Source organism: Oryzias latipes, chromosome 13 (genome assembly GCF_002234675.1).
Source record: "Oryzias latipes chromosome 13, ASM223467v1".
In the NCBI taxonomy this organism is placed as follows: Eukaryota; Metazoa; Chordata; class Actinopteri; order Beloniformes; family Adrianichthyidae; genus Oryzias; species Oryzias latipes.
In genome coordinates this window covers 19,438,604-19,463,779 of record NC_019871.2, presented here as the reverse complement: position 1 = coordinate 19,463,779, position 25,176 = coordinate 19,438,604, and the positions used below count along the sequence as shown (strand labels likewise).

The 25,176-nt window shown below is 41.6% G+C and overlaps 1 protein-coding gene across 1 annotated transcript in view; it reads right to left on the bottom strand.

The window, feature by feature from the left end:
• Positions 1-25,176, bottom strand: part of LOC111948492 (putative leucine-rich repeat-containing protein DDB_G0290503) — a 42,208-nt gene that overhangs the window by 16,870 nt on the left and 162 nt on the right. Inside the window, 1 exon segment of the mRNA XM_023961867.1 lies at positions 25,031-25,176. This exon segment is cut by the window's right edge and continues 162 nt beyond it. Within this exon segment, the coding sequence (XP_023817635.1) occupies positions 25,031-25,176 (146 nt within the window).

The window sequence follows — 25,176 nt, the reverse complement described above, 5'->3', positions numbered from 1 at the left end:
GCAGCAGCAAACTCACTGAGGTGGAGAAAAGCCCACAAAGGGGTTAACAGGTGGAAACCCTCAAAAGAAAATATGGAAAATGGAGTAACATGCTGTATGTGTTATGTGTCCTCGTCCTTGTGATGTGCTGAAGAGCATCCACTGAAGCAGAAGAGGTCTCTGATTCCTCCAGTGGGTTTGAAAACAAAAACTACTCTGAGCCAAAGCTTCACCATTTGTGGTTTCAAACGTGTCAAAATGACGCTGATCTGTTTCATGGTCTGTAGTCTTCATATCGATGAGGTTTTTCTCATGCAAAACCTACACATGATATAATGAAGCAAAAACATTAATATTTTGGCTGAAAACTTTCGATTTTTGAAATACTAACAAGAAATAGCGACTCGTCGCATTTCGGGCAGACACTCGGCAGAATTGCAGGTTACTCCCCTAGGGCGGGTCAGTTAATTAACCCACCTGCTTGGCGTCCTATTTAAGTCAGGTGTACAATTGTTCATTCTCTCTTACCTTCAGCGCTCATTCTTCGCCGGTCTCCGAGCCCGCGGGTCTCCTTCTCTTTCGGCGTCTTGCTGTGTTCCCCCCGTCCTTCGGATGGATGATCCCCATTTTTCTGATGTGGGTTTTCGTTTCGCCGCGTCTGCTCTCCTTTTGCGGCGATCAGCAGGCGGCTGACGGCGCACAGCGTGTTCGTTTCGCAACGGTCGCGTGCATCTGCAGGGGGTGTGCATCCGCGGTGTCCGCGGCCCCCGATCGGGAACAGTCCGGGTCTTCTCGTCTGCCGTGGTCAGCCGAATTTCTACGGTGAGCGGCAAGCGGTTCTTTTCCCTTGTTGCTTTTTCTAAAGCTTCGCCCTTGCTTCCTGTTTACTTCGGTGACGTCACGCCCCTAAGGACCCTGGGAATTGTATGGGAATTTGTTTCATGGTCCTTTATGATGCACTTCTGATTCCTATTCTGCTGCAGTTCTGCCTCGTCCGGTTGTTGTTTCAGGGGTTGTGGGGTCTTTTTTGTGGTTGTGAAGCCTGGCGGTCCTCGTTTAAACAGGTTTCTCATGCTGGCTGAATTTTTTTTGTGGCTTTTAGCATTTTTTTCTGTTGCTGTTTTGTTCTTTGGGAGCTGAGTGTAAATCTTGATTATCTTCAATTCGATGCTGGCTTATTATTATGGCGGTTCTTCTGTTCATTTTCTTCGTTGTTGTAGCTGCTGGTTAGTCAGAATGTGAATTCATCTCTCTTGGACCCGTCTCTGCTCCGTTGACATTTTCCCTATGGTTGGTCTCTCTTATGCAGCGTCTATGGCTCATTTTATTCACTCGGCGATCCTCGTTCGTTGCCCCCGCACGTTCTGCATCTGGTTCTGCTCCGCCTGTTTTTCCCTGCTGTGTACCCCATTGGGTCCTGCCCTGTCCTCAGGGACTTGCGTCGGCTGCATTGGTGAGTGTGTCAGTCTCGTCGCGGCCTTGTTTTCTCGGCTGGGCAGTTAATTTGTTGTTCTCTCTCTGGTTTGGCTTGGAGCTTTGTGGGGGCTATGTGAGGGATTCGTCCAGGGCATCGTTTTCAAAGCCGCCACTGAGGGTGGCCCCTAGGAAGTGTTCAGGTTGACGTTCTTGATCTGGACCTGTTTGCGCCTCGCAGTTCATTTTCTGGGCATCGGTGGCCTGGTTCCCCATGCGCCTTCAGGATTAGTATATATTTTCTTCATCTGCCTATGCTGTCTCCACGATTTTCCTCCGAACGGGATATAAGGCTGAGGATGACTGTTATCGCCGATGTTCTCACTGTTCTGTCTCTATGCCTCTCAGTGGCGTCTTTGGCATTCAGTTGGCGCTCGAAGTGTTTGTCAGTTTACCTTTCAGCTGTCGTGGCAGTCTTAATAATATCAACTTTATTATCAGAAGCCCTGCAATGGATATTTATAGGCGATGGGTCCCTTTCATTTTGCGAGTTATTGATGATTTCTCGGTGGCCAAATTTCCTCTGTATCCCTGGTCTTTTGAATCTGTGGAAAAATTTGTTTTGGGTTTCCACGTTGTCTATACTGTATGGTCATCCACCCATCCGGATTTATTTTTCTTCTATGGATCTGGATGGTTCATTGATGCTTGCCGCTCCCCATTATGTCATCTCTAGCTTTGTGCAGTGTATTGTTTATTCATTCTTTGGTTGAATATGATTTGTCAATGATTGGGCCACCTGAAATTTGTTGTGGCTTTGGTCCCACGGTAATCTGTTCATCTTGTGTTCTTGTTCTGGGTAGCTCGATCCTGGGCCACATGTTCCAGTTCTGGATTTTCGTGTTTTGCGTTTGATCTTTCCCTCTCTATGCTTGGAGTGGTTTTGTTATGGTAATGACTGTTGTATCTCCAGGCTCCCCCCACTTGTTCTTCTGAGGCTGCGCCTTCTGGTTTTGGGGGGAAAGATTTATGAAGAGTGGTTTGTGTTTGTCCGGCTGCCTGAATTCACAGCTCTAATGGTTTGTAAGGGATCGTGTGGTTAGATGAGATTTTATTTATTTTTGCATAGTACAATTTATGAGAGAATTCAGCCATGGAGATTATATTGAGGCCGTTTCTATGTGAAATGATAATCTTATGTGTCATCGGTTGACTGGGTAGTGTTTAATAACACCATGAGCAATTTTAACCCTGACCGGAGAAATTATCACTTACACTCTCTCAAGCTTAGTTCAAGAGTTAAATCTTGTGTCCATTAGTCTTCTATCTGCCCTGTTTAAGCAGATGACACTCGGCTAGAGGCATCTCCTTTAGAGGCTTGTTATTCTCTGCCTCTAAATGCTAAGGTTCAGTCTAGCTAAAATACTTAAACCTACGATCCCTCGTGGATCGGAAGTTCTTCTTTTTTCGCAGTATCCAGACGCCCTTGGCTAATTAAAACTTCAATAGTCTGTGCTTCGTTGTCCACCTATTTCAGGACCAGTGATGTCATAACCGGCCGAGCTGCGATCCATTGCTACGTGGGATGATGACCTTCCTCATCTACAAATATTCTTGGTCTTTGGTTACCCTTCCATCGCCTGCTCCTCGATGACCTTCTGAAGGTGCGTCCCTCTGGAATTGTCAAAGGTTACTTCTCTTACATTAGTGTACATTAAATTGGTGTTAAGATTTCTTGCAGGTTCTATATTTCTCTATCAATTCTTTGCTGGAATTTGTGATTCTGGCGGCTTTTATGGTGCAATGAATCCATGAAGGGACATTTACTTAATTACCAACTAAATTTCACTTCTCAGAACTGTTCTTTAAAAGCACTGTTATTCCATTTATATCAAGAATTTAAAACTAAGCGGTTTCTGGGTTATTTCTATATTCTTTTGCCGAGACTAATTATGCTTTGTCTTTATCTATGCATTGCATCCTGAGCCTACGAACCCCTACTTCCCTGTCTGCTCTCCGTTTCCGGCGAATGATGTCACCCCTGCAGTCCTTGATCTGGTGCTGCAAAGACGTCTGCTTGTCCTGCGGTCTTCCGTCAGACCTTTACACCCTGCACTCCCTGAGAATAGGCGCCGCTACAACTGCTGCTCTTCATGTGCCATCATCTCCGCTAAAAGCAATGGGAAGGGGGTCCTCTTCCGCCTTTCAGAGATATGTTAGATTAAATTCTGATGAAATATTAGCGGTTTAAAGAAAAAACAAGTCTGGTTTGAATGATGAATATGTTAAGTCAGGTGGAAGCCGCGAATGAGAAGGATTAACTGCATTGGTGTTAAAATGGAATCAGGTTGTGTAATCTTGTTGGCTCCCCTTCATTCTTCCCTCTCTCTTCAGGTAGTATGTTCCCCTGGTGAAGGGGAGCGGCCCAACGGTCAATGGTGCCGGGTAAACACATAGCAGATCCACTAGATAGAATGTTCCCTTCGTAGAGTGGTTCTCGAAGGGAGCGGCCAAACGGTCAATGGTGCCGGGTAAACACATAGCAGATACACTAGATAGAATGTTCCCTTCGTAGAGTGGTTCTCGAAGGGAGCGGCCAAACGGTCAATGGTGCCGGGTAAACACATAGCAGATACACTAGATAGCATGTTCCCTTCGTAGAGTGGTTCTCGAAGGGAGCGGCCAAACGGTCAATGGTGCCGGGTAAACACATAGCAGATACACTAGATAGCATTTTCCCTTCGTAGAGTGGTTCTCGAAGGGAGAGGCCAAACGGTCAATGGTGCCGGGTAAACACATAGCAGATACACTAGATAGCATGTTCCCTTCGTAGAGTGGTTCTCGAAGGGAGCGGCCCAACGGTCAATGGTACCGGGTAAACACATAGCAGTCATACTGGAAAATGAAATGAAGTGAAAATGGAATGCCATTTGCGTCGGCTGCATTGGTGAGTGTGTCACCTCACACCTCATCTTATTTACACACTGATTATACATTCACATTTTCTTCTTCTGGATGATCTTGGTGTTGGGGCTTGTTACCCGAAAGTGTATGGAAAAAATAATTGTCTCAAGGAATTGAACGGAGCCTTATGCCAAAACGAAGTTGTGAATCAAATTGTGAATGTCAACCTAAAGATGTTGTGAAAACCTAAAGATGTTGTGAAAGTAATATTCTTCTGCAAGAGTTGTCTGACTGAAATAGCGACTCGTCGCATTTCAGGCAGACACTCGGCAGAATTGCAGGTTACTCCCCTAGGGCGGGTCAGTTAATTAACCCACCTGCTTAGCGTCCTATTTAAGTCAGGTGTACAATTGTTCATTCTCTCTTACCTTCAGCGCTCATTCTTTGCCCCTCCCTCCTCCCCGGCTTCCACCTGTGGGCTCCGTTACGGGGTTGTTACCCGAAAGTGTATGGAAAAAATAATTGTCTCAAGGAATTGAACGGAGCCTTATGCCCAAACGAAGTTGTGAATCAAATTGTGAATGTCAACCTAAAGATGTTGTGAAATAAATATTCTTCTGCAAGAGTTGTCTGACTGAAATCCGGTTTAAAATATTGTGGCTTACGAGTAAATGTTTTTTTGTTTTGACAGAATTTGCTGTTGTTTCATAAAATGCAGTTAAACTGAATCACAGCATGTCTATGAAGACTCTCATTCATCCAGGTTGATTGCATCATAGTAGTAGGTTTAGGGGCTGTCAACAGGACTTGGTTTTCAAAGTTAGAAGACGTTTCACCTCTTATCATTTGTCCGAATTGACAAAGCCTTTTGGATAAGACAGCAGAAAACCAAGACCAAACTGAAATAGTTTGAATTCTCTTTGTGGTTTTCAATAACATCTCAGTCATTCACAGGTGTAACCCTTGTGCTATCCTAGGTACTTTAACATTGGGAGTTGGATCATCTAGACCCACTAGACAGTGCTCTGAACCTTTTTTCTTCAATGATTTGTGATCTTCACTGGTGTCCATGGATTACATGAAATCTTTCCGCCTTTATCCACCTTTGTCATGGTAGGGAGAACACGTCAATGTATGGGTGGGGTCATCTAAGATAGCACAAGGGTTAAAAAGGCTGAAATAAAAAATATAAATGAACAGAACACCGTCAAACCAAATGAAAGACTTTTTGAAGCAAAGAGGTTTTTCAAAACACAATTTAGCCTATATTATCCTATTGAATTCTATGCATTTATGATCCTTTTTGATTGTATATTTACCCATCAAGACTTACGAAGCCCACAGAGACAACTTTAGTTGTGAATTTGGGCTATATAAATTGAAATCTGCCCTTTAACGGGCCATGCAATTCTTAAGCCTTTTATAGTGAACAATATCCATGTATGTGATAATATTTTACCTGGCTCACAGAAGAAAACATTTTTTTATTAAATTATTTTTTTTCTGAGTGTTTTCTCTGAGGCACCTGCTTTCGCTCTGTGTGGGTGCCGTCTTTCATAACGTCAACCTAGAGTCGGCCTCGGCAGCGTGTCACCCACAAAAACAAACATCATCCAAACTTTTGCAAAGATAGATGTGCATATTGTGAATATACAAAGAAAGTGTTTTGCCAATCACCTCTTGCTCTGCTGAGAATGTGTGTTTGTTAGCCTTTCTGGACAGGGCTGTTTTGACTTGTCTACGTCACAATGTGAGAATCGACTCGTTTTCATGGATAGAGAGGGCTGGTGCTCAGAGCGTAGGTTTTTAGAGGAAAACTCAGAAATGCGTGAACGCATCAAAATACCACTTTGGGGATTTTTTTTCGTGGGGAATGAATTATAAACTTAAAAGCTCAAACATTTATTTTCCATGGTACAGACCTTTTAAATCATGTAACGTCCATTTTGGGGAAAATTTGACCTGAAATTGCTACTTCAACTAAGCACTTCATGTCTTTATTACAGGAGAACAAAAAAGAAAACCGTCAATTATATCTGTGCCTTTCAGTGAATTGATATTTTGGAATGAAAATGTTCTCTTTTTGGGTGTAATAAAGTTCAGAGTTGCTTACATTTATGCACTCGAGCTTTGCAGAAGGCAGGAACAGTTCTTTATTCCCTTTCAGGGCAGACTTTGACCCTCTGCTAAAGATATGCACGAGTAGAGATATGTATGAACTTGATAGTGTGCCTTAAAACATATTGCACTTGATTTACCAAATAGTGAGCCCGATTTATTTGATGAAGGTTCAATGAGGGCATTCAAGGAAAACCGGTAAAAAACAACAACAACAAGGTAAACAGTTGATACAAATAGTTCAGACCCAAACAATGAGATTCATGAAACATGCAACAGGATTCTTACGTTGTGCATCATGTCAAAGCAGCGTCACAGGTTGCAGCTCAGCACCTGAGCTTCCGCCTGGATTTGTCTTTTTTTCTCTCACCTCTTTATTTTGGGAACTTTTGATGGTGGTGGACCCAAAATGCAGGAGACCAGGCATCGTGACAGAAAATAAAAACATTTAATAGATAAACAAACTGAAACATGACAAAAATAAATAAATAAGCCCATGGAAGCAACAAAAGGTGGCAAAGCAGTAAAGAACAGCTGACCGAAAAACCAGACCCTTATGTACACTGTGGGTAATCAACTAAATGAAGACCAGCTGTGGATGAACAACCTGAATCTGGTGAGACAGACAGACAGGGCAACTCAGATCATGACCAAAACAACATAAAAACCAAACTAAGCAACAGAACCCTCACACTTTGTCCGCATGCTCTACTTACACATATGCACACAATTCTGTTGACATCTTTTGTTTGAATTAAAGTTTTTTTTTAAGTCTGGAAGCAGCATAACTATCATAAACACAATAAAAGAGAATGGACGGACCATTTGCAATGATTTAATGAGCATGCATGGTCAAAATATAATTAACATATTCAAATATTTTTAAGGCTTTCAGAGAAGCCTGATGGCCCACCACGGGTCAAAATAGACCTGAAAGCAGGATAGTCACAACTCAGGTCAACTAAGCTATATATCACTGGAAAATGTGGATTTTGCAGCAAATGTAAGACTATAGAACATGTCTTATTAAATTGAAGGAAGGACACTAAACAAAGACAAATACTGATGAAAGAACTTTTAGGGATGAAAATAAAATGGAAGACTAATGAAATTTTTGAGATAGAAGTGATGACGAGAAATAACTACAACAAATACTAACCACTGCAAATACTACATAAGAATTAGACTTTACATGAGAATCCACGCTCCATAGGTGGTGGACATGCACTTGTGTGCCCACCGCCATTAAAACAAAAGAAGTCCCAGAGAGGGCCAGAGTTGTTTGGGTTAAGCAGAAATGATTGTTGAATCTCTTTTTTTCTGGCAGTGCCATCATACTTGTGTGTTTGTTTATTTTTTTATCTAAATTTTGCACTCACAAATGAAAGCTACAAACTTGCTGTTCATGCACAAAAGTCTACAGTCATTGTTGGAGGAGGAGACGATAAAACAACAAAAAACGACAAAGAGAGCACATGTCTTCTGCTCATGGAAATACGGTAGAATGACAGCGATTAAGATGATCAAGACCGAAGCTTTTGCATATTCAGAGTTTCAATGTTTGCACAAATTGACGATTTAGGGGGTTATAGGGAAAGAGATGGTAATTGAACCTGAAAAGCCTCTTTTCCCAATGCTGCATTCTTACATAGAACGTTCCTTCGGAGCAGTCTGCTCATCTCTTCCATAATGCCTTCAACCCCACGTCCCCCCGGGCCTGTACTCCATCTTTGTTGACCATCTTTAGGGCATATACAGGCTGATCAGCTTCAAGCACCTGAGACAGATGTGTTTGGCCTTAGAGCGCGTGTCACTGCAGACAGTGCAACCTTGTGGATGATAGATGACCGACAAACTGCACGGCTTCAAACCAGTCATTGTGTTCATTCACAACTCTACATTGCACCAATTCAGGTCTGTAGAATGGCACACCGGGCAAACAGCCCACATGCCCTCTACCTTCTAGTCTCATCATTTTTGGCACATCAGTTCTTTTTTTTAAATTATTATTTCAATCAAACAGCATGTAAAGATCACCATTTCTTATAAAACAGCAGATAAAATGAAATGCTTCACTTACAGGTATGAGAATAATTAAACACACATAAGCAGCTTTCCCTTATGTCAAATATGGTTTCTTCCAACTCACTGGTGTCAAGTCATCCTTGACCTCCTGAGAAAAAACTCCTCTGGATGCTGGCAATAGATCAGGTAAATATTTGTTTTTTTAAATAATGATGAGTTTGTGCATTTGATCTTTTATTTGTGTGACTCCCAACAGTATAGACTCACTTTGGACCTGATCAGAATTTATTCGTGATTTGAAAAAAAAATTGTTTAATTTCACCACTGCAAATTAAAGAAAGAGCATATAAATAAAAAAATGAAATCCTCATAAATAAAACCTTTGCAACAATGAATCCTTACTAAAACTCCACCATGACTTATGACTTTTCACATTTATTGAACATGCTGAACAGACAGCACTCCAGTTATTTTTTAAAGTTCCTGCAGTAACATAAAGGCAGCACTTTTACCCATTAGACTCTTTTCATCATAACTCAGTTGGAACTGGAAATCTGTTGCCTTGTCCAGCAATTAGTCAACCCTCATGAGTTCATCAAGTTTGAAAACACAGAGAGGCTTCAATCTTAGCTAATCTATTAAACTTGAAATCAGAAAGTTTCCTGTTGGAGACCACCGTCGAATTGTCTCTGGAGGGAGTCAGGAGTGGACTTCTGCTAAATCCTTTGTGAATTCCTCTGCATAAGGTGACAGTGTGCAGTGGAGATCAGCTCAATTCCAAACAACAAACACGATAATTAATGATTAAAGACTGCGGAGGGTTCAAAACACCCAAATTCTTCTAACTCCACAGATTTAATCTGTCAAAGTATAGACTACCTTTTTAAATGAAAGTGTCTAGAAGTTTGGGGTTTTAATTAAACTTTTTAATTAACGGTGGTGAGTTCCACTACACAACTAACCACCAAGATTTCATCAGAAATGTTCTTCAACACCAGAGCTTTAGCTCTAGTATTCACATTCTTTTGACTCCCGTAACTCTTCAACTGTTTAAACAATTAAAGTAATTCCAGCAGATTCTGAAGCAGAAAAAAGCAAAGCTGTCATGGTTTGGGTTTCTTTGTATTAGTTTTATCTTCCATTGTGTCACTGTCATAATTTGAGTTCTGTTTCGTGCTTTATTTTGAAGGTTTCCTGCATGTTGTGTTTTTTAATTTTACTTCCCTGATTCCAATCTCTCCTGGTCGTTGTCACCTGTGTCTTATCAGTCCTGTCTGTATATAAGTCTTGTCTCTGCCTTCCTCTTGTGCTGGTCTATACTGTCTCTTTTCTGATCATCATTTCCATGCCTGTCTTCTGCCCTGTGTTCATGTTTAGCCCACAGTAGGTTTAGTTTTGTTTCCCTGCTCTGCAGTGCTTTCTTTTTTTTTTCTCTTTCTTTCCTTTTAACTTGTTCTGTCCAACGGCTTAGCAAACAGATTAGAGCTGAAGGCTTTTTGTGTTGGACAGGTTTTACTATCACAAAAAGAGGTTATATAGCTTCGAGAAACTAGAGTGTAGCTTTGTATAAACCCCTTTTTGTTGTATTAGTTTTTATTTATTTGTTACATTTAGTGTGTGTGGGGAGGGAGAGGGGAGAATGTGAGGGGAGGGTGGAAGAGAGTAAAAGGAAGAGGTGAAAAGGTGGGGGATACAAGCACTGATTTGAATAAGTTATTATTTTAATCTGTAACAATTATACCAGATCTGCCGGAAAGACAAATGTTACATCAAAGGTAAAAATCTGACACTAAGATGAGCGAAAAAAAAAATCTGTCCATCAATACACTGTGGGTAAGTAGGAGGGATGAAGCAGACAGGGAGCAGTGTGGCAGTGTGCATGTGGGGGTGGAGATACATGCATGCTGCCGACGTGAACCGTGTGTTCATAAGGGGAACCAGATCCTACCCAGCCAGACCAGCCAGACCAGGAGAGGGGTGGAGAGCCCCCCAGGCCAGAAGCCCCCCGAGCGTCCGGACCCAGGAAGCCCGGGAGGAGGGGAGGAGGGGACCGCCCACCCCACCGGCCAGGCACAGAGAGGGCCCCCCTACAGGGGCCCCCCCAGCGCCCAGAGGCACAAGCGAACCCAGTGTCCGGCCCCCAGGCCACAAGACAGGAGCGCTTAGCCGTACCAGGCGGAAGCCATGGGGGCCACCGGGCATCGGACACCGAGACATGGGCCCCCGGAACCCATGAGCCATCCACCACCCGACCGGCGCCCGTCTCCGCAAGCCAGCCCAGGCACGCGACCTAAGCAACCCAGGGATCGCCACGCATCCACAGCCACCCCCCATAACCCTACACACTACAACCCTGTGTGTGTGTGTGTGCTGCTAGCATGCAGTGTGTGTGTCTACAGAGGAAGTTAAAATTGTAGGGTGGGGCCAGCGAAAGGTGAGCACGGATGTTTCACCGTGCCCCCCTCCACCAGACCCCCTCCACAAGGCCCTAGATGAATCAGAGTGTCTAATACGCAAGTAAAAAGCGGGGAGGTGCCGACGAGAACCCAGAGAGGGGTATCCCCAGTGAGCCCCGCCAGCATACCCCTCCCATCCAGTTCCCGGAGCCCTATGTGCCTGTGTGCAATATTTGTTTGGGTGAGAGCGGGGAGGAGCAGGCGGATGGGCACAACCGGGGGAGAAGGCTCCCCCTAGCGACCGGCCCCCGAGCCGGCCGCGGTAGGCGCCCCCCCTCCCAGAGTGGCCAGGCAGCCAGAAACGGCAAGCCAGCCGCAGTTGGAGGCCAGAGCCTCGTAGCGCCGAGAGACAGCCAGCAAGGAAGGGTCCCGGTGCCAGAACGGAGGGGCAGGGGGTCCAGCCCCACCATTCATACCCTGGCCTCCCTAAGGACTAGCACGCCCCCCCCCAGGCCCCCCCCAAATAAATAAATAAATGAATAAATTAAAAAAAAAATAATTAAATAAATAAATAATAATAATAATAATTAATAAAAATAATAATCGTAATAATAATAATTAATAATAATAATAATGAAATAAACCCACCCAAGTGAACCCCTTAACCCCTGCTGTGACTGCGGCGTCGACCCCCGGGGGGCCAGGCCACGCGCCAACTACAGGCCACGGGCGAAACACCGGCCATGGGCAGACGACCCCAGAGCCCCAAGCCCCCCCCCCCGCCACGGCGACCAGCCACCCGGCACGGCACCCCCGCCGTTCCCGGTCAGCCGCACTGCCCCTCCTGCGCCCAGAAGGCACCCGTCCAGGAACCCCTGCCAAGTTGCCAGCAGAGTGTGCGCCCCCACCACCACACCACCCGGGCAACCAGAGGCCCAAGCCGGGAGAACGGCAGGCCCAGCGGAGCCCACCCCCCCAAACCCACCCCGGCCCACCCAACCAGCCAGGACCCGGCCCAACCTATCACCATCCCCACGTAAACTAATATGCTCTGACATGAGGTTTCTGTAGTGGTTGATGCTAAGATTTTTGTTAGATTTCTAGTTAAGAAGGATAGTTTTCTTTGCAATACATATAGTGGTGAGAACCATATAAGCCTTGTTAGATTCCATGTTGATGTTATTCAGGTCACCTAATAAGCAGAATTTGGGGCAAGCAGGAATCTTATGATTAAACCAGACTGATAAATCCTCACAAACCTTACGCCAGAATGATTGGACAGGTGGACAGAACCACAGGGCATGCAAATTGTCGTATATGTTGTTACCTATGCACTGTGTGCATGTAGCAGACTGATTGAGACCCATTTTAAATAACCTCTATCCAGTGTAGTGAGTTCTGTGGAGAATCTTGTATTGAATAAGTTGCAAATTAGGGCTTTTGGTCATTAAAGGCATTTAAACAGATCTGTAGCCAAAATTGATCACTAGAATTCAATGATAGCTCAGACTCCCATTTTGTCATGGGTAAGTAAATTGTTTCATCTATGTTCGATAACATCTTTTAATTTTGGAGGTGAGCTTGGGATTTTTAAGGTCAATGAAATTTGTTACTGTAAGGGGAAGGTCTAGGTCTATTTGGGTCAGGCAGTATTTAGTGCTTATAGCTGATTTAAGTTGCTGATATTCTAGAAATTTGTTTATATTAATTCCATAGGCAAGGCAAGGCAAGGCAAGTTTATTTGTATAGCACAATTCGTACACAAAGTAATTCAAGGTGCTTCACAAAACAGAAAAATGCATTAAAATCACAATACATCATAGAAATAATCAACATAAAATTTACTTTAAAAAAATAAAAAAAAAAATAAAAAACAGATAGGTTGAGGATAACGTTGAGAGGGATATAAATTTTCTATTCTGAATTATATGCTGGAACTGCTGGATTCCTTTGTTCTTCCATGAAGCAAAATGAATCATAAGTTTACATGGAAATAATGTGAGGTTGTTTTTTTTAAGAAAATCCCACCAGGCTGTTAAGGATGAGCTGATGTTTAAACTTCTGAAGCAATTGTGTTGTTTAATTTTAGAACTGAAGAAAGGTAAATTAGAAATATCTAGGTGCTGCAGTGCTTTTTGTTAGTTAATAAACCCCTTGCCCAGGAACCGTGTGCCTCCTGTCTCTGCATTTTGGGTCCTTCATGCTTACCAGTGCCCCCCCCCCTACCTGACAAAAGCAGCTTTAGTAATGTGTTGCACAACGGTGCAAAGCCAATGTGAAGAGCTGCTTTTCTCTGGGTCAGAATCGTGTAAATCAGTTGTGGCCTTTCAAAGAGTGTGTGTTCTTTAGATGTCACTGGTGATATCTTTGGTGTAAAAGGGGTAAATCGTGGTTTCAGCTGAAGGATGTGACGATGTGCATGGACAGTGATGCGATGGACTCAAAATACCGGAACTGCAACTGGAAGTAGTCTAGTTAGTTCCAAATGAATTTGTCAAATTCCAAAAAAGCAGTTAAATTACAGGATAAACTAAACAAACTCAGTTTGTCGAATTTCTTTTTTAATCTCATCTCATAAATCAGTATCATATTGTTTCAGAATGACAATACTTAAAGATCAAGATTCTGTAAATGTCCTTATCCTTTCAGAATAGGCGCTTGTGTTTTTTTTCTCTCCCTGCTCTCTCATTGATGCAGCTTTCATCATTATTTTCTATTTTTAAGATCATTTAGTTTAAGGTTTCTTTTTTGTTTGAAATCACAATGGAAGATGAATATAGCCTTATCAATGCATTTAATTGAATTGACACCATGCGCTTATACAGTTTTAATGGAAATAAAAATTACACTGAGAAGTAAAAATGTCTTATTCTTTGGCCTTTTGTAACAAGTCTCTTTCTCTGTTGTGGGATCAATTAAAATCTTACTCTATTCTATTTTTGGTCTCCTATGCTTATTGAAGAAAAAGATAAATAGAAAAACAAAAAAGTGCTCCACCTTGAGTCTTGAGGTTTCTACTGAAGCAAACAACTGTCACTCCAAATCCAGTCCAAAATTAAATTCTCCATTTCACATCTGAAGTATGCATAACCCCTAAAATGCAGCAACAGCAAATCAGTTGTGAGATATATGATGAAATAAATCAAAAACTCTTCACGTTTTGAAGAAACATATTGAGTTGTTCTCTGAGCCTGGATCTGCAGAGACATTAAATCTCAGCTGAGTGACTGCGCTGCGTTTTAATTAATGAGGCCACTTAGGAGATTCATTCTGTAGACCAATTACAGCATCTATGACCCCAACGCAAAATCAATCACTGCCACTCTGATGACATCATAAGTGACTAAGCAACTCTACTGAATGATATTACAGTATCGGTAAAGATGGCTCTCCAGGAGACGGGAAGAGGCAGGCTGAGGTTGGAGGGAGACAAGTCTCTGTAAAACTAAATATTTAGTCTGTTGGGATTCATCTTCTTACCACAGTTCTTTTAAACAGCCGAAAGAATACTGAACCATTTGGTAGTTCTGGCATTTACCCAAACTTAACATGTGAAGATATTTTAACAGCAAATCTGGATATTTGTTGCATAAAATTGTGGAACATGAAAGTCATGCTAGAATCAGGATTCTCTTGTAAGAATATTCAAAGAGCGTCCTCTTCTTTTTGCACATCATTTCAACCCCCAGTTCTAAATCCACATGCATTCTCTTACTGTAATGGCAGCTAGTTAAGCCTTTGTCACATTTTGGTTTTTGGGTTGTCTGGTCTGTAGGGTCGTAGAGAGAATCAGCTGCATCTTAAGGGGAGCGCACGTGTGTCTTTGAGTTCCCCTCTAGGCTCCTACGTGTATTGTGACATATTCGTAAGGATAACGTAACTTGCACGCACTTAAAGGGCGCACACTTATCACTTCAAACGGCACGGGCTACTTGCGTAATCCACAGGATTTAAGGGGGTTGGAAAAATGTCAAATCTGTAGGACACACCCACAATGGTAGTTGGTAATAAAGCTTTAAATAGTTCATTTAAAGTGAGCTGATTTCGCTCTCTGGGTCCATCCAGCATCTGAAGCTTCTGGATGCCTTTTGGCTATTGTTGGGTGATGGTGGGTTTACCCTGAGCAGGTTGCCAGTTTGTTGCAGAACCACACTCTCACATGCACTGCTAGGGGCTATTTAGAGAGATCATTTAACCTATGAAGCCTGTTTTTGGACTGAGGGAGAAAACCAGAGAAAACCCACACATAAACAAGGCGAACATGCAAAATCCACACAGAAAGGACACGGCCGGGATTTAAACCAGGATCTTCTTGCTGTGAGGCGAAAGTCACTTCACATGTGTTTCAGGAATTATTGTTTGACTTTTTTTTCAGTTGACATGGGAATAAATTCATTTTGCAAACAGGAGATCAAGTGAAACCATCAGAATTACCCAGAACATGCAGATGTTGATTTTCTGCAGTTTCAAAATCAGAATCCTTTTTATTGTCATTATACATGGTGATACAATGAAATTGCAGCTGCTTTGGAGTGGTGAATAAAATAAAATAAAATAAAAAATTAAAATACTGTAACTCACATTTCTAAACAAAAATGCACAATATGTACAGAAACAATTGAATATCAAATACGTATGAAAAAATAGAATAGAATGAGTTGAGTTGCCATGAGCGCAGCATAGTAGATATTGTGTGTTATTGCACAGAAGTCAGTTATTACACACATGCATGGTTGTCAGTAATTTACCATTTGTAAAAAGTCAGAGTGGGGTGTAGTTGGTGGAAGTGTGTGTATTGGGGTGTAGTTGGTGGAAGTGTGTGTATTCTGTATGGTGATTGCCTGTGGAAAAAAGCTGTTCTTTAGTCTGTTCGTCCTGGTTGTAATTCTGGTGGTGGGCCCACGTCACTCCTTTGGGCTGGGCCCGAAGGAGGCCTGTGGGAAGAACCCCGGTCACCAGGCGCTCGCCTGCGAGCCCCAACCACAGGCCTGACTCCAGATTGGGGCCCCGGTGACGCCAGTCCGGGCGACATAACTGGGTCCTTGATTTGAGAAGGTGGTTTATCTACAGCTGCAGGACCATCTAACAAATTACGATATTTTCGAGAAGTTTCAGTCTGGTTTTAAATCCTGCCACAGCACTGAAACGGCTCTCCTCAGGGGGTGTAACGACGTGCTTGTAGCTGCTGATTCTGGGGCCTCCACTGTTTTAATTCTTTTAGATCTCTCTGCAGCCTTCGACACAGTGGATCACAGTGTTTTATTATCCCGACTGGAGCAGTCTGTCGGTGTGAAGGGCACAGCACTCAGTTGGTTCAGTTCATATTTATGTGGCAGGAGTTTTTCTGTCCAACTGGGACAGTGCTCTTCTCCAGAGGCTCTGCTCAAATATGGTGTACCCCAGGGCTCAGTTTTAGGCCCGCTTTTATTCTCACTTTATCTGCTGCCACTGGGGTCCATTTTTAGGAAATATAACGTGTCATTCCACTGCTATGCAGATGACATCCAGATCTATTTTCCCCTAAAATCTGGAGGAGCGGAGGGTCTCAACAGATTGCAGAACTGCTTAGCAGACATCAAGTCTTGGATGGAGCTGAACTTCCTCTGTCTGAACAAAAACAAGACAGAGGTGTTTGTTTTTGGAAAGTCTGACCTGCTGACAGGCTGCTGTAGTGCTGTTGGCCCCCTGGACCCTTCAGATGCTCTGTTCATTAGAAATCTTGGGGTAAACCTTGACAGGCTTTTTAAATTTGACAAACAGGTCAGTCTTGTAGTCCAGTCTAGTTTTTATCACTTAAGGCTAATTAGCAAAGTCAAGCAATATCTACCTCCTCACGCTTTGCAACAAGTGATTCATGCCTTGATCTTCTTTAGACTGGACTACTGTAACTCTCTGTACAGTGGTATGGATCAGTCTCTGCTCCGCCGTCTCCAGCTGGTTCAAAATTCAGGGGCCCGCCTGTTAACGGGAACCAGACGGTGTGAGCATATAACCCCGATATTACGCTCACTTCATTGGCTGCCTGTGTCTTTTAGAATTTCTTTTAAGATTCTACTTTTGGTTTTTAAATGTCTGAATAGTCTGGCACCTCTGTATCTTTCTGAGCTTTTGCATGTTTATCGTCCATGTCGAGTCCTAAGGTCTGAAGATCAAATGCTTTTAATGGTTCCCAGGACTCGGCTTGTGACTCGGGGAGACAGAGCCTTTTCAGTTGCAGGTCCTAAACTCTGGAATGCTCTCCCCTATTCTGTGAGGTCTGCCAGAACCGTCAGTAATTTTAAGACTCTTTTAAAAACTCATCTTTTTAGTCAGGCTTTTAACTCCAGTGAGCATATCTAGTGGGACTTGTTCATTTTATTAATTTTATTCTTTTATTGTTTTATTACTTTTATTGTTCAATTGATTTTATTGTTTTATTGTGATTGTTTCTTTATTGCATCATATTGTTTGTGATTTTATTGGATTTTGTGTTAAGCACTTTGGTTGCCTTGGCTTTTATAAGTGCTATACAAATAATAAATTGATTGATTGATTTGTCTTGTCATCAGAGGCTTCTGAACCGCTCTTTGCCTGACTCATCACCCAGGACCTGTCTGCCTTGGGAGACCCGTACCAGGGGCTTAAGCCCCAGACAGCTTAGCTTCTGGGATCAGTCAAGCTCTCAAAGTCCCCCACCACGTAAAGGTGGCGCTTTATGTTTTAATTTTCACAGTAAATCCATGTGAATTGGCTGAGCTTTTCTAACCCTGAGATTTTCTTTAAAATCATGAACTTTGTGAAAATCTGTCATTTACTTTTTATCCTTTTTTTTTCATTTTGGCCCTGAAATGTGACCCAGTGTCTGCAGGCGAGGTGCTTTAAGATCAGTAGACCATTGCCAACCTTTCCTTTGCTTTTTACACTGTCATTCCATCTTTTTGTTCAGACAGATCAGATATCTCTTTCCTTCCCCATTTGGATGGATTACAAAGTTTCCTGAGCTATAAATCTATTAATATTCACTTTGGAGAGAGTAGGTGATAAATTGTGATCATAAAAGTGTCAAACAGGGATGAGACCACCTCCTCTGAACACACAATCATACAAACACAGTCTGCAGCGTCCTGTGCAGACATCATACAGACTCATTGTCCTTCACGGAGGCTAACAGGCATGTGAATGTTCTGCTGTTGTTAAAAAAGATAAATCAAACTGGTAGTCTCGGTTTTCGTTATGTATGTCATTTCATTTTCTACAATGTAATGTGACTGTTTTGATGGACTAGAAACATAAGCAGAGAAAATCTCTATCTTCTTTAAATAGAATTCACCCTTTACAATGAAAAGGGAACTGAATGAGCAGTCACCTTTGAATATCCCAGTGTGAACCTAGGCCTTGAATGAATGAATGAATGAATGAATAAATTGATAAATTGAAAAATACATTGATGGAAGGATGGATGGATGCATAGGTAGGTGGATGGATGGATGGATGGATGGATGGATGGATGGATGGATGGATGGAAGGATCGATGGATGGATGGATGGATGCATAGGTGGATGGATGGGTGGTTGGATGGATGGATGGGTGGTTGGATGGGTGGGTGGATGGATGGATGGATGGATGCATAGGTGGGTGGATGGATGGATGGATGGATGGGTGGGTGGGTGGGTGGGTGGATGGATGGATGGATGTCTAAGTAGATGGATGGATAGACAGCTGGATGAATTGATGGATGCATAGATAGATGGATGGATGCATGGGTGGGTGGATGCATGGATAAATTAATGAAGGTCTTGTCTTTTGGGTCAGGGTCTGTTGTTTTTCCTGCCAGTGTCTCGCCCTAAAAACCTGAAATCCTCCACAACCTTTTGTCAAATTCTTGTGACTAACATCATGTTTAACTATAAACATGTGTTCTTGTTTTGTCCATTTAGGCCCAGGTTTAGTGGAGTAAAAAGATTTTCTTTTTCTGTCTGAATTGTAAGACTCATTTTACCTTTTTTTTTCTTTATCGTTGTGAATAATGTAGCCATGTTACTACAGAAAAAAATGACTCCCCCTTTAAACTCTTCATTGTGAACCATCAGCTTTACCAATTAAAATGGACATCAGCGTTCGGTGCGGTCATGCTTGTGGTGATATAAGGAAAATGGAAACCAAACCGATCTGACGTTCCATCGCTAACACAAATCAATAGTGCAGTCATGCATGTTGCTGCACAGTAAGAATGTCTTGGAGTAGTGGGGGCTTTTACTTTCTCAGCAGCGGCAGATGCACCACTGCAAATTTAACACAAGACAGTATCTAATTATTACCTCATATGATGTAATACTTGGGGAATCTTAATCTGGTGCATTTGTACCTAACTCATCTATTTGTTCACATGAAAAAGGACATTTCTGCAGCAGTTATCTGTTTATTTCCTGCTCTGCTATTGTTACATGCCTTTGACAAGAGAATCTATATTAAGAGATGAGGCTCAGCCTGGCATTAAACCTCCTGCTGCTCTGACTCTGTGCATGTTTGTAAAGATAATGGTTTAAAGCACTTCTCTAATTTTGTAAAACAGCTTTTTTTTTAGACATTAAGCTCTAAAAGAATTTTTTTTTCTCAGAATAAAAAGGAAAGGCCAAAAATTATTTCCTTTGTTATTTTTTAAGAGTTCCTCAGTTTCTTCCAAATGTATTGCTCTTTGCTGGCTAATGGATTTAATTTTTGAAATGCTCCTTTATTGAAATAAATGAGGCAAAAAAATGTATTTGCATATGAGAACATTATGGAAACTGCCTGTTGACCATTTGGATTAAAAAGCTTCGTCCAGATGAAACTTGTAGTTTGATGGAAATAATTTGTGCTTCTGTGGGACTAATGTTTTCTTTTGCATCCAATCACCTGTGGAAAAAGGGGTTTACCTTTCACTGTTGAGCAAAAACAAATCTACGAGGTTCAATCAATGAAAAAACTTTTAAACAAATTGACAATTTGACACAGATGAGCAGCTGATTTAGTTTGATAAAGATAAAGATTCAGGAGTTTACCTCCTTTAAAAAACAGGAAACAAAAATGCACAAAAGAAGGCTTAGATCAAACATAAAACTGCTGCTTACAATGTTTGAAATATTAAATTGTCTGTCAGTAAATGTGAAGGACATATTTAGGAACCAATCACCTTATTTAAAAACTAAGAAAAGTTCAGGTGTTTGTTAGTTGATGAAACTGAAGTTTAAGAAGCCAGAATAATTCAAAAACCAGAGGAGACAACAGTTTCTCAGGATGTAAGTGTAATAAGTGAATGTCCTTATTTCTGCCTGCAAGAGGCTGTGGCTGCAGATTCCTTAGGGAAACAGAAGAAGTTTGGAGAAGAACCGAGGAAAATACAGTCAAACGAGGGAACGAAACTCAAAGGTCAGGGTAAAAGAAGAAGAGAAAAGCTTGAGGGAACAGATGGATGTGAATGATGAACAATTATTTTACAGATTAACTCAAATAAAACACAAAGAGACCTTTGTGTTGTCAATCCATCCATCTATTCCATCCATCCACCTATGCATCCATCTGATCTCTAATGTCTCCATGTCCACACCTCCTTCCTTTCTTCATCTCCTCTTTTTGCGCTTTCATCACTCAACTCTGTCTCTGTCATTCTCCTTTTCCAAAACTTTAATCCTCTTTCCTTCTTTCTTGTGGTTTCTGTTCCTCTTTATTGGAGGGAAGGATGTGAGTCAGAGGTGATGCTGTGATCACTCCAGCAGATGTTAGACGGACCTATAAATCCAGAAGGAGGCACACACCCGTGTGTTTGAAGGGTCCTGGAGAAGGAACCGGGAGGAGGAGGACGGGATTAAAGGAGGAGAGGAAGATGATGATGATGTGATTCTGATCCAGAATGGACCCACAGGAATAGCATTCCTATTTTGGTTTGAGTAATGAAGGTCAGTAGTGTAGGTGTGGGGGACATGAGTATAGAAAACACTGAAACATGTGACACACACCAACACTATGAAGGCATTAGAAAGCTGGTGCTTCCAAAGGCGGATACGTTTCATATCATTGGAAGCTGTGATTTATTTGTCAGATTTATCTGTCATCTTCATTTTTTTTTCGTTTGTTTTTTTGTGTTGACTTTTCTTCTCAGCTTTCGTGAAAAAGGTACTCCTTAAAATAAATGTTCTGTTTTTAAAAAAGTGAAAAACAGTTTTGATGCAGAATCTAATTGTATTGAAAAGTTCTTATTGGTTTAAAAATGGATGATAATGAGTAATTCAAGTTAGACATTCTGACATAAAGCCTGACACAGTCCGGTGAATGCTTTTTTTGACTTTGACAAAAACAAATGACAGATATCCTCATTATGTTACGGTTTCTGTTTCTTTGCCCTTGTGGTTTGTTTCCTTTTTGTTCTGTGATGTTTTCAGTTAACTTCCTGTTTTATTTTGTAGTATTTCCTGTTCCGTTGTTGTTTTGAGTTTTACCTTGCCCCATCAGTCCTGAGTGTTTCCACCTGTGTCTTGTTCTCTTGTATGTATTTAAGTCTTGTCTTTCCCTTCCTCCTGTGCTGGTCCATATTCTGGTCTTCCCCTGTTTCGAGCGTTTCTAGTGTTTCGAGTTTTGCCTGCCTGTTGCAGTGGTTTTGTTTTGAAGTTTCGAGTTTATGTTATTAAACCCTATTCCCTGCATCCTCCTGCCTCCTCTCCTCTCTGCGCCTGGGTACTTCCCATTCACCCCGTGACATTATGGACCAGCCTTACCAGTACCCAGCAGAGGGGACCTGTCTCTGGTGGACCCCTGGCTCTTCCCAGATCTACAGGGACTTCAAGGGGAGTCGCCTGGCCGTAAGGGGGGGTCGACCACATCACCGCCGCCCCCATTCTAAGTCCTCCCCTGTTTCCTGGTTGGAGCGAGACGTTCTCCGGCATCACTCCATCCTGGACCCTCTGGACCAGGACCTGTGGCTACTGCGGTCAAGCCAGCCGTCATTCGGAACTGCGGTGTCAAATGAGCCGCTCCTGAATTTTCACGGCTCTCGCATTCTCAGCTTTACGGTAACAGAGCAACAACGGCTAAAGTCCGGTTTTCAAAGGAATTTTAGAACAGTGAAAAGTCAAATGAATGTTTAGAGAAAAAATACACTAGCTACTCTTATCAAATAATAAAACTTTTTTTTTTAATAAAAAGGCTAAGAATAAATTGAGTGTTATTAAGTATACTCCCAACCATATAGCCCATTCATTTACGTTAATAGTAAATATAATTTAAGTTTTCACATATGGACATGTTACGATGTAAAATATTTATCAGAATCAGCACAGACACTTTATAATATAAAAAAGGAGACTTGATCTAAATGTCAATACTGTTTGAGATTTGTCACAACATAGCATCTTATGAGAGAGATGCAATGTTTGAGACACTGTAGATTAAAATGTTGCCATAATCCAGGCCATCAGCTCCATTTATTCTCTTCAGGACTATGTTGACTACACATACTGATATTTCCAGACACTTTTACTGTAGAAATTTTGAGTTATTCATGTTTGAAATCCCAAATATTTTACATTTTGACAAAGTCCAATCGTCTTTTTCTGACAAAGATGCAATGTTTGAGACACTGTAGTTTAAAATGTTGCCATAATCCAGGCCATCAGATCCATTTATTCTCTTTAAGACTATGTTGACTACACATACTGATATTTCCAGACACTTTTACTGTAGAAATTTTGAGTTATTCATGTTTGAAATCCAAAATATTTTTTCTGACAAAGATGCAATGTTTGAGACATTGTAGTTTAATATTTCACCATAATCCAGGCCATCAGCTCCTTGTATTCTCTTCAGGACTATGTTGACTACACATACTAATATTTTCAGACACTTTTACTCTAGAAATTTAGAGTTATTCATGTTTGAAATCCCAAATATTTTATATTTTGACAAAGTCCAATCGTCTTTTTCTGACAAAGATGCAATGTTTGAGACACTGTAGTTTAATATTTCGCCATAATACAGTCCATCAGCTCCTTGTATTCTCTTCAGGACTATGTTGACTACAAATACTAATATTTTCAGACACATTTACTGTAGAAATCTTGAGTTATCCATGTTTGAAATCCCAAATATTTTGCATTTTGACAATGTCCAATCGTCTTTTTCTAACAAAGATGCAATGTTTGAGACACTGTAGTTTAATATTTCGCCATACTCCAGGCCATCAGCTCCTCTTATTCTCTTCAGGACTATGTTGACTACACATACTAATATTTTCAGACACATTTACTGTAGAAATCTTGAGTTATCCATGTTTGAAATCCAAAATATTTTAAAATTCCACAAGTGCTGAGCGTCTTTTTCTGACAAAGATGCAATGTTTGAGACACTGTAGTTTAATATTTCGCCATAATCCAGGCCATCAGCTCCTTGTATTCTCTTCAGGACTATGTTGAATACACATACTAATATTTTCAGACACTTTTACTCTAGAAACTTTGAGTTATTCATGTTTGAAATCCCAAATATTTTACATTTTGACAAAGTCCAATCGTCTTTTTCTGACAAAGATGCAATGTTTGAGACACTGTAGTTTATTATTTCGCCATAATACAGGCCATCAGCTCCTCATATTCTCTTCAGGACTATGTTGACTACAAATATTAATATTTTCAGACACTTTTACTGTAGAAAATTGGAATTATTCATGTTTGAAAACACAAATATTGTATGGTATCAAAAGTATAAATTGTCTTTTATTGAGAGATGCCATGTTTGACACACTGTAGTTCAGAATTTACTCATAATCCAGGACAACAACTACTTCAGTTCCCTTTAGGAACATGTCTACTACCTAATCAGTCATTTTCAGACACCTTTACTGTAGAAAATTGGAATCATTCATGTTTGAAAACACTAATATTTTATGTTATCAAAAGTATACATCGTCTTTTTCTGACAGAGATGCCATTTTTGGCACACTATAATTCAGAATTTACCCATAATCCATGACAACTACTTTTGTTCCCTTTAATAACATGTCTACTACCTAGTCTGTCATTTTCAGACACTTTTACTGTAGAAATTTGCAATTATTCATGTTTGAAAACACTAATACTTTATGTTATCAAAAGTGTAAATCGTCTTTTTTTGAGAGATGCCATGTTTGACACACTGTAGTTCAAAATTTACACTTAATCCATGACAACTACTTGAGTTCCCTTTAGGAACATGTCTACTACTTAATCAGTCATTTTCAGACACTTTTACTGTAGAAAATTGGAATTATTAATCACTTTAAGAAATTATTCATGGCGTTAGTTTGTGTATTGTAGCGTTTCAGGAATGATGATGCCGGTTTTATCAAAACTTCTCATTTATTCGAACAGCTTTCGTTACAGTCGGCCGTAACCATGCCATACATCCCAGAACCACAACACAGGAACTCCTCCACTCTCTCGGTACTTTCTCACCCACCACCACGCCCCCAGCTCTCCTCCTCTGTGGTTCCATTTCCAACTACATGCACATTCAATGTAATCTTAACAGTCATACAACAGAACAATTTAACATCTAAACAATAGAACATTAACGATTGTAACAGAACACAGGGACGCTACACTATTTTAAATAAAACAAAAATGTTGAGGACACATTTTTAAGTGTGCTTGATTACGTCATAATATTATATTTATTATAAATAGGTCCTCCATAGCACCATCAGATGCTACATGTGAGATTTTGGCAGACCACTTCAGGAGTAAAATTAATGCTTTTAGATCTAGCCTTTTAACTCAAAAATGTGTTGATTTTAATGAATCTATAACATTGTATTCATCAGAGGAAACACTGGAAAGTTTTGTCCTGGTTGATGCCGTGGCACTTGGTTCTCTCCCAGTTAAAGCCAACCACCTGCCTTCAGACCCAATCCCCACATCGTTGTTGAATACATTTCACGACTTTTTTGAGTTTGAGTTTTTAAATTTAGTAAATTGTTCTCTTCAGACAGGTGTCTTTCTGCTGCCTTTAAAACAGCCTCTTCTAAAGAAGAGCAATTTAGATCCTTGAACAAAAGCGGTGTTGAACTTGAGGCCTGGAGGCCTGATGTCCTGCTGGCCTGGGGAGGGGGGTTGCCTGGAGCGTGGGGGCGGGTCTTCCTGGGAGGGCCCTGACTCATGCCTGGGGCCGGGGCGGGGGGATGCTTAGGACTCCTGGGTGGTGTGGGGCACCTGTCTGGGGCTTGGGGTGCTCCCCTGGGGCGGGGCCCCTCGTTGGGCCCTCTGGGCGGGGTGGAGGGGCTGCTCTGCTGGTTAGGCTGGGGCTTGCACTCTCTCACCCTCTGCGCCCTCTGGCGTGGGGGCGCCGTGGCGGGCCC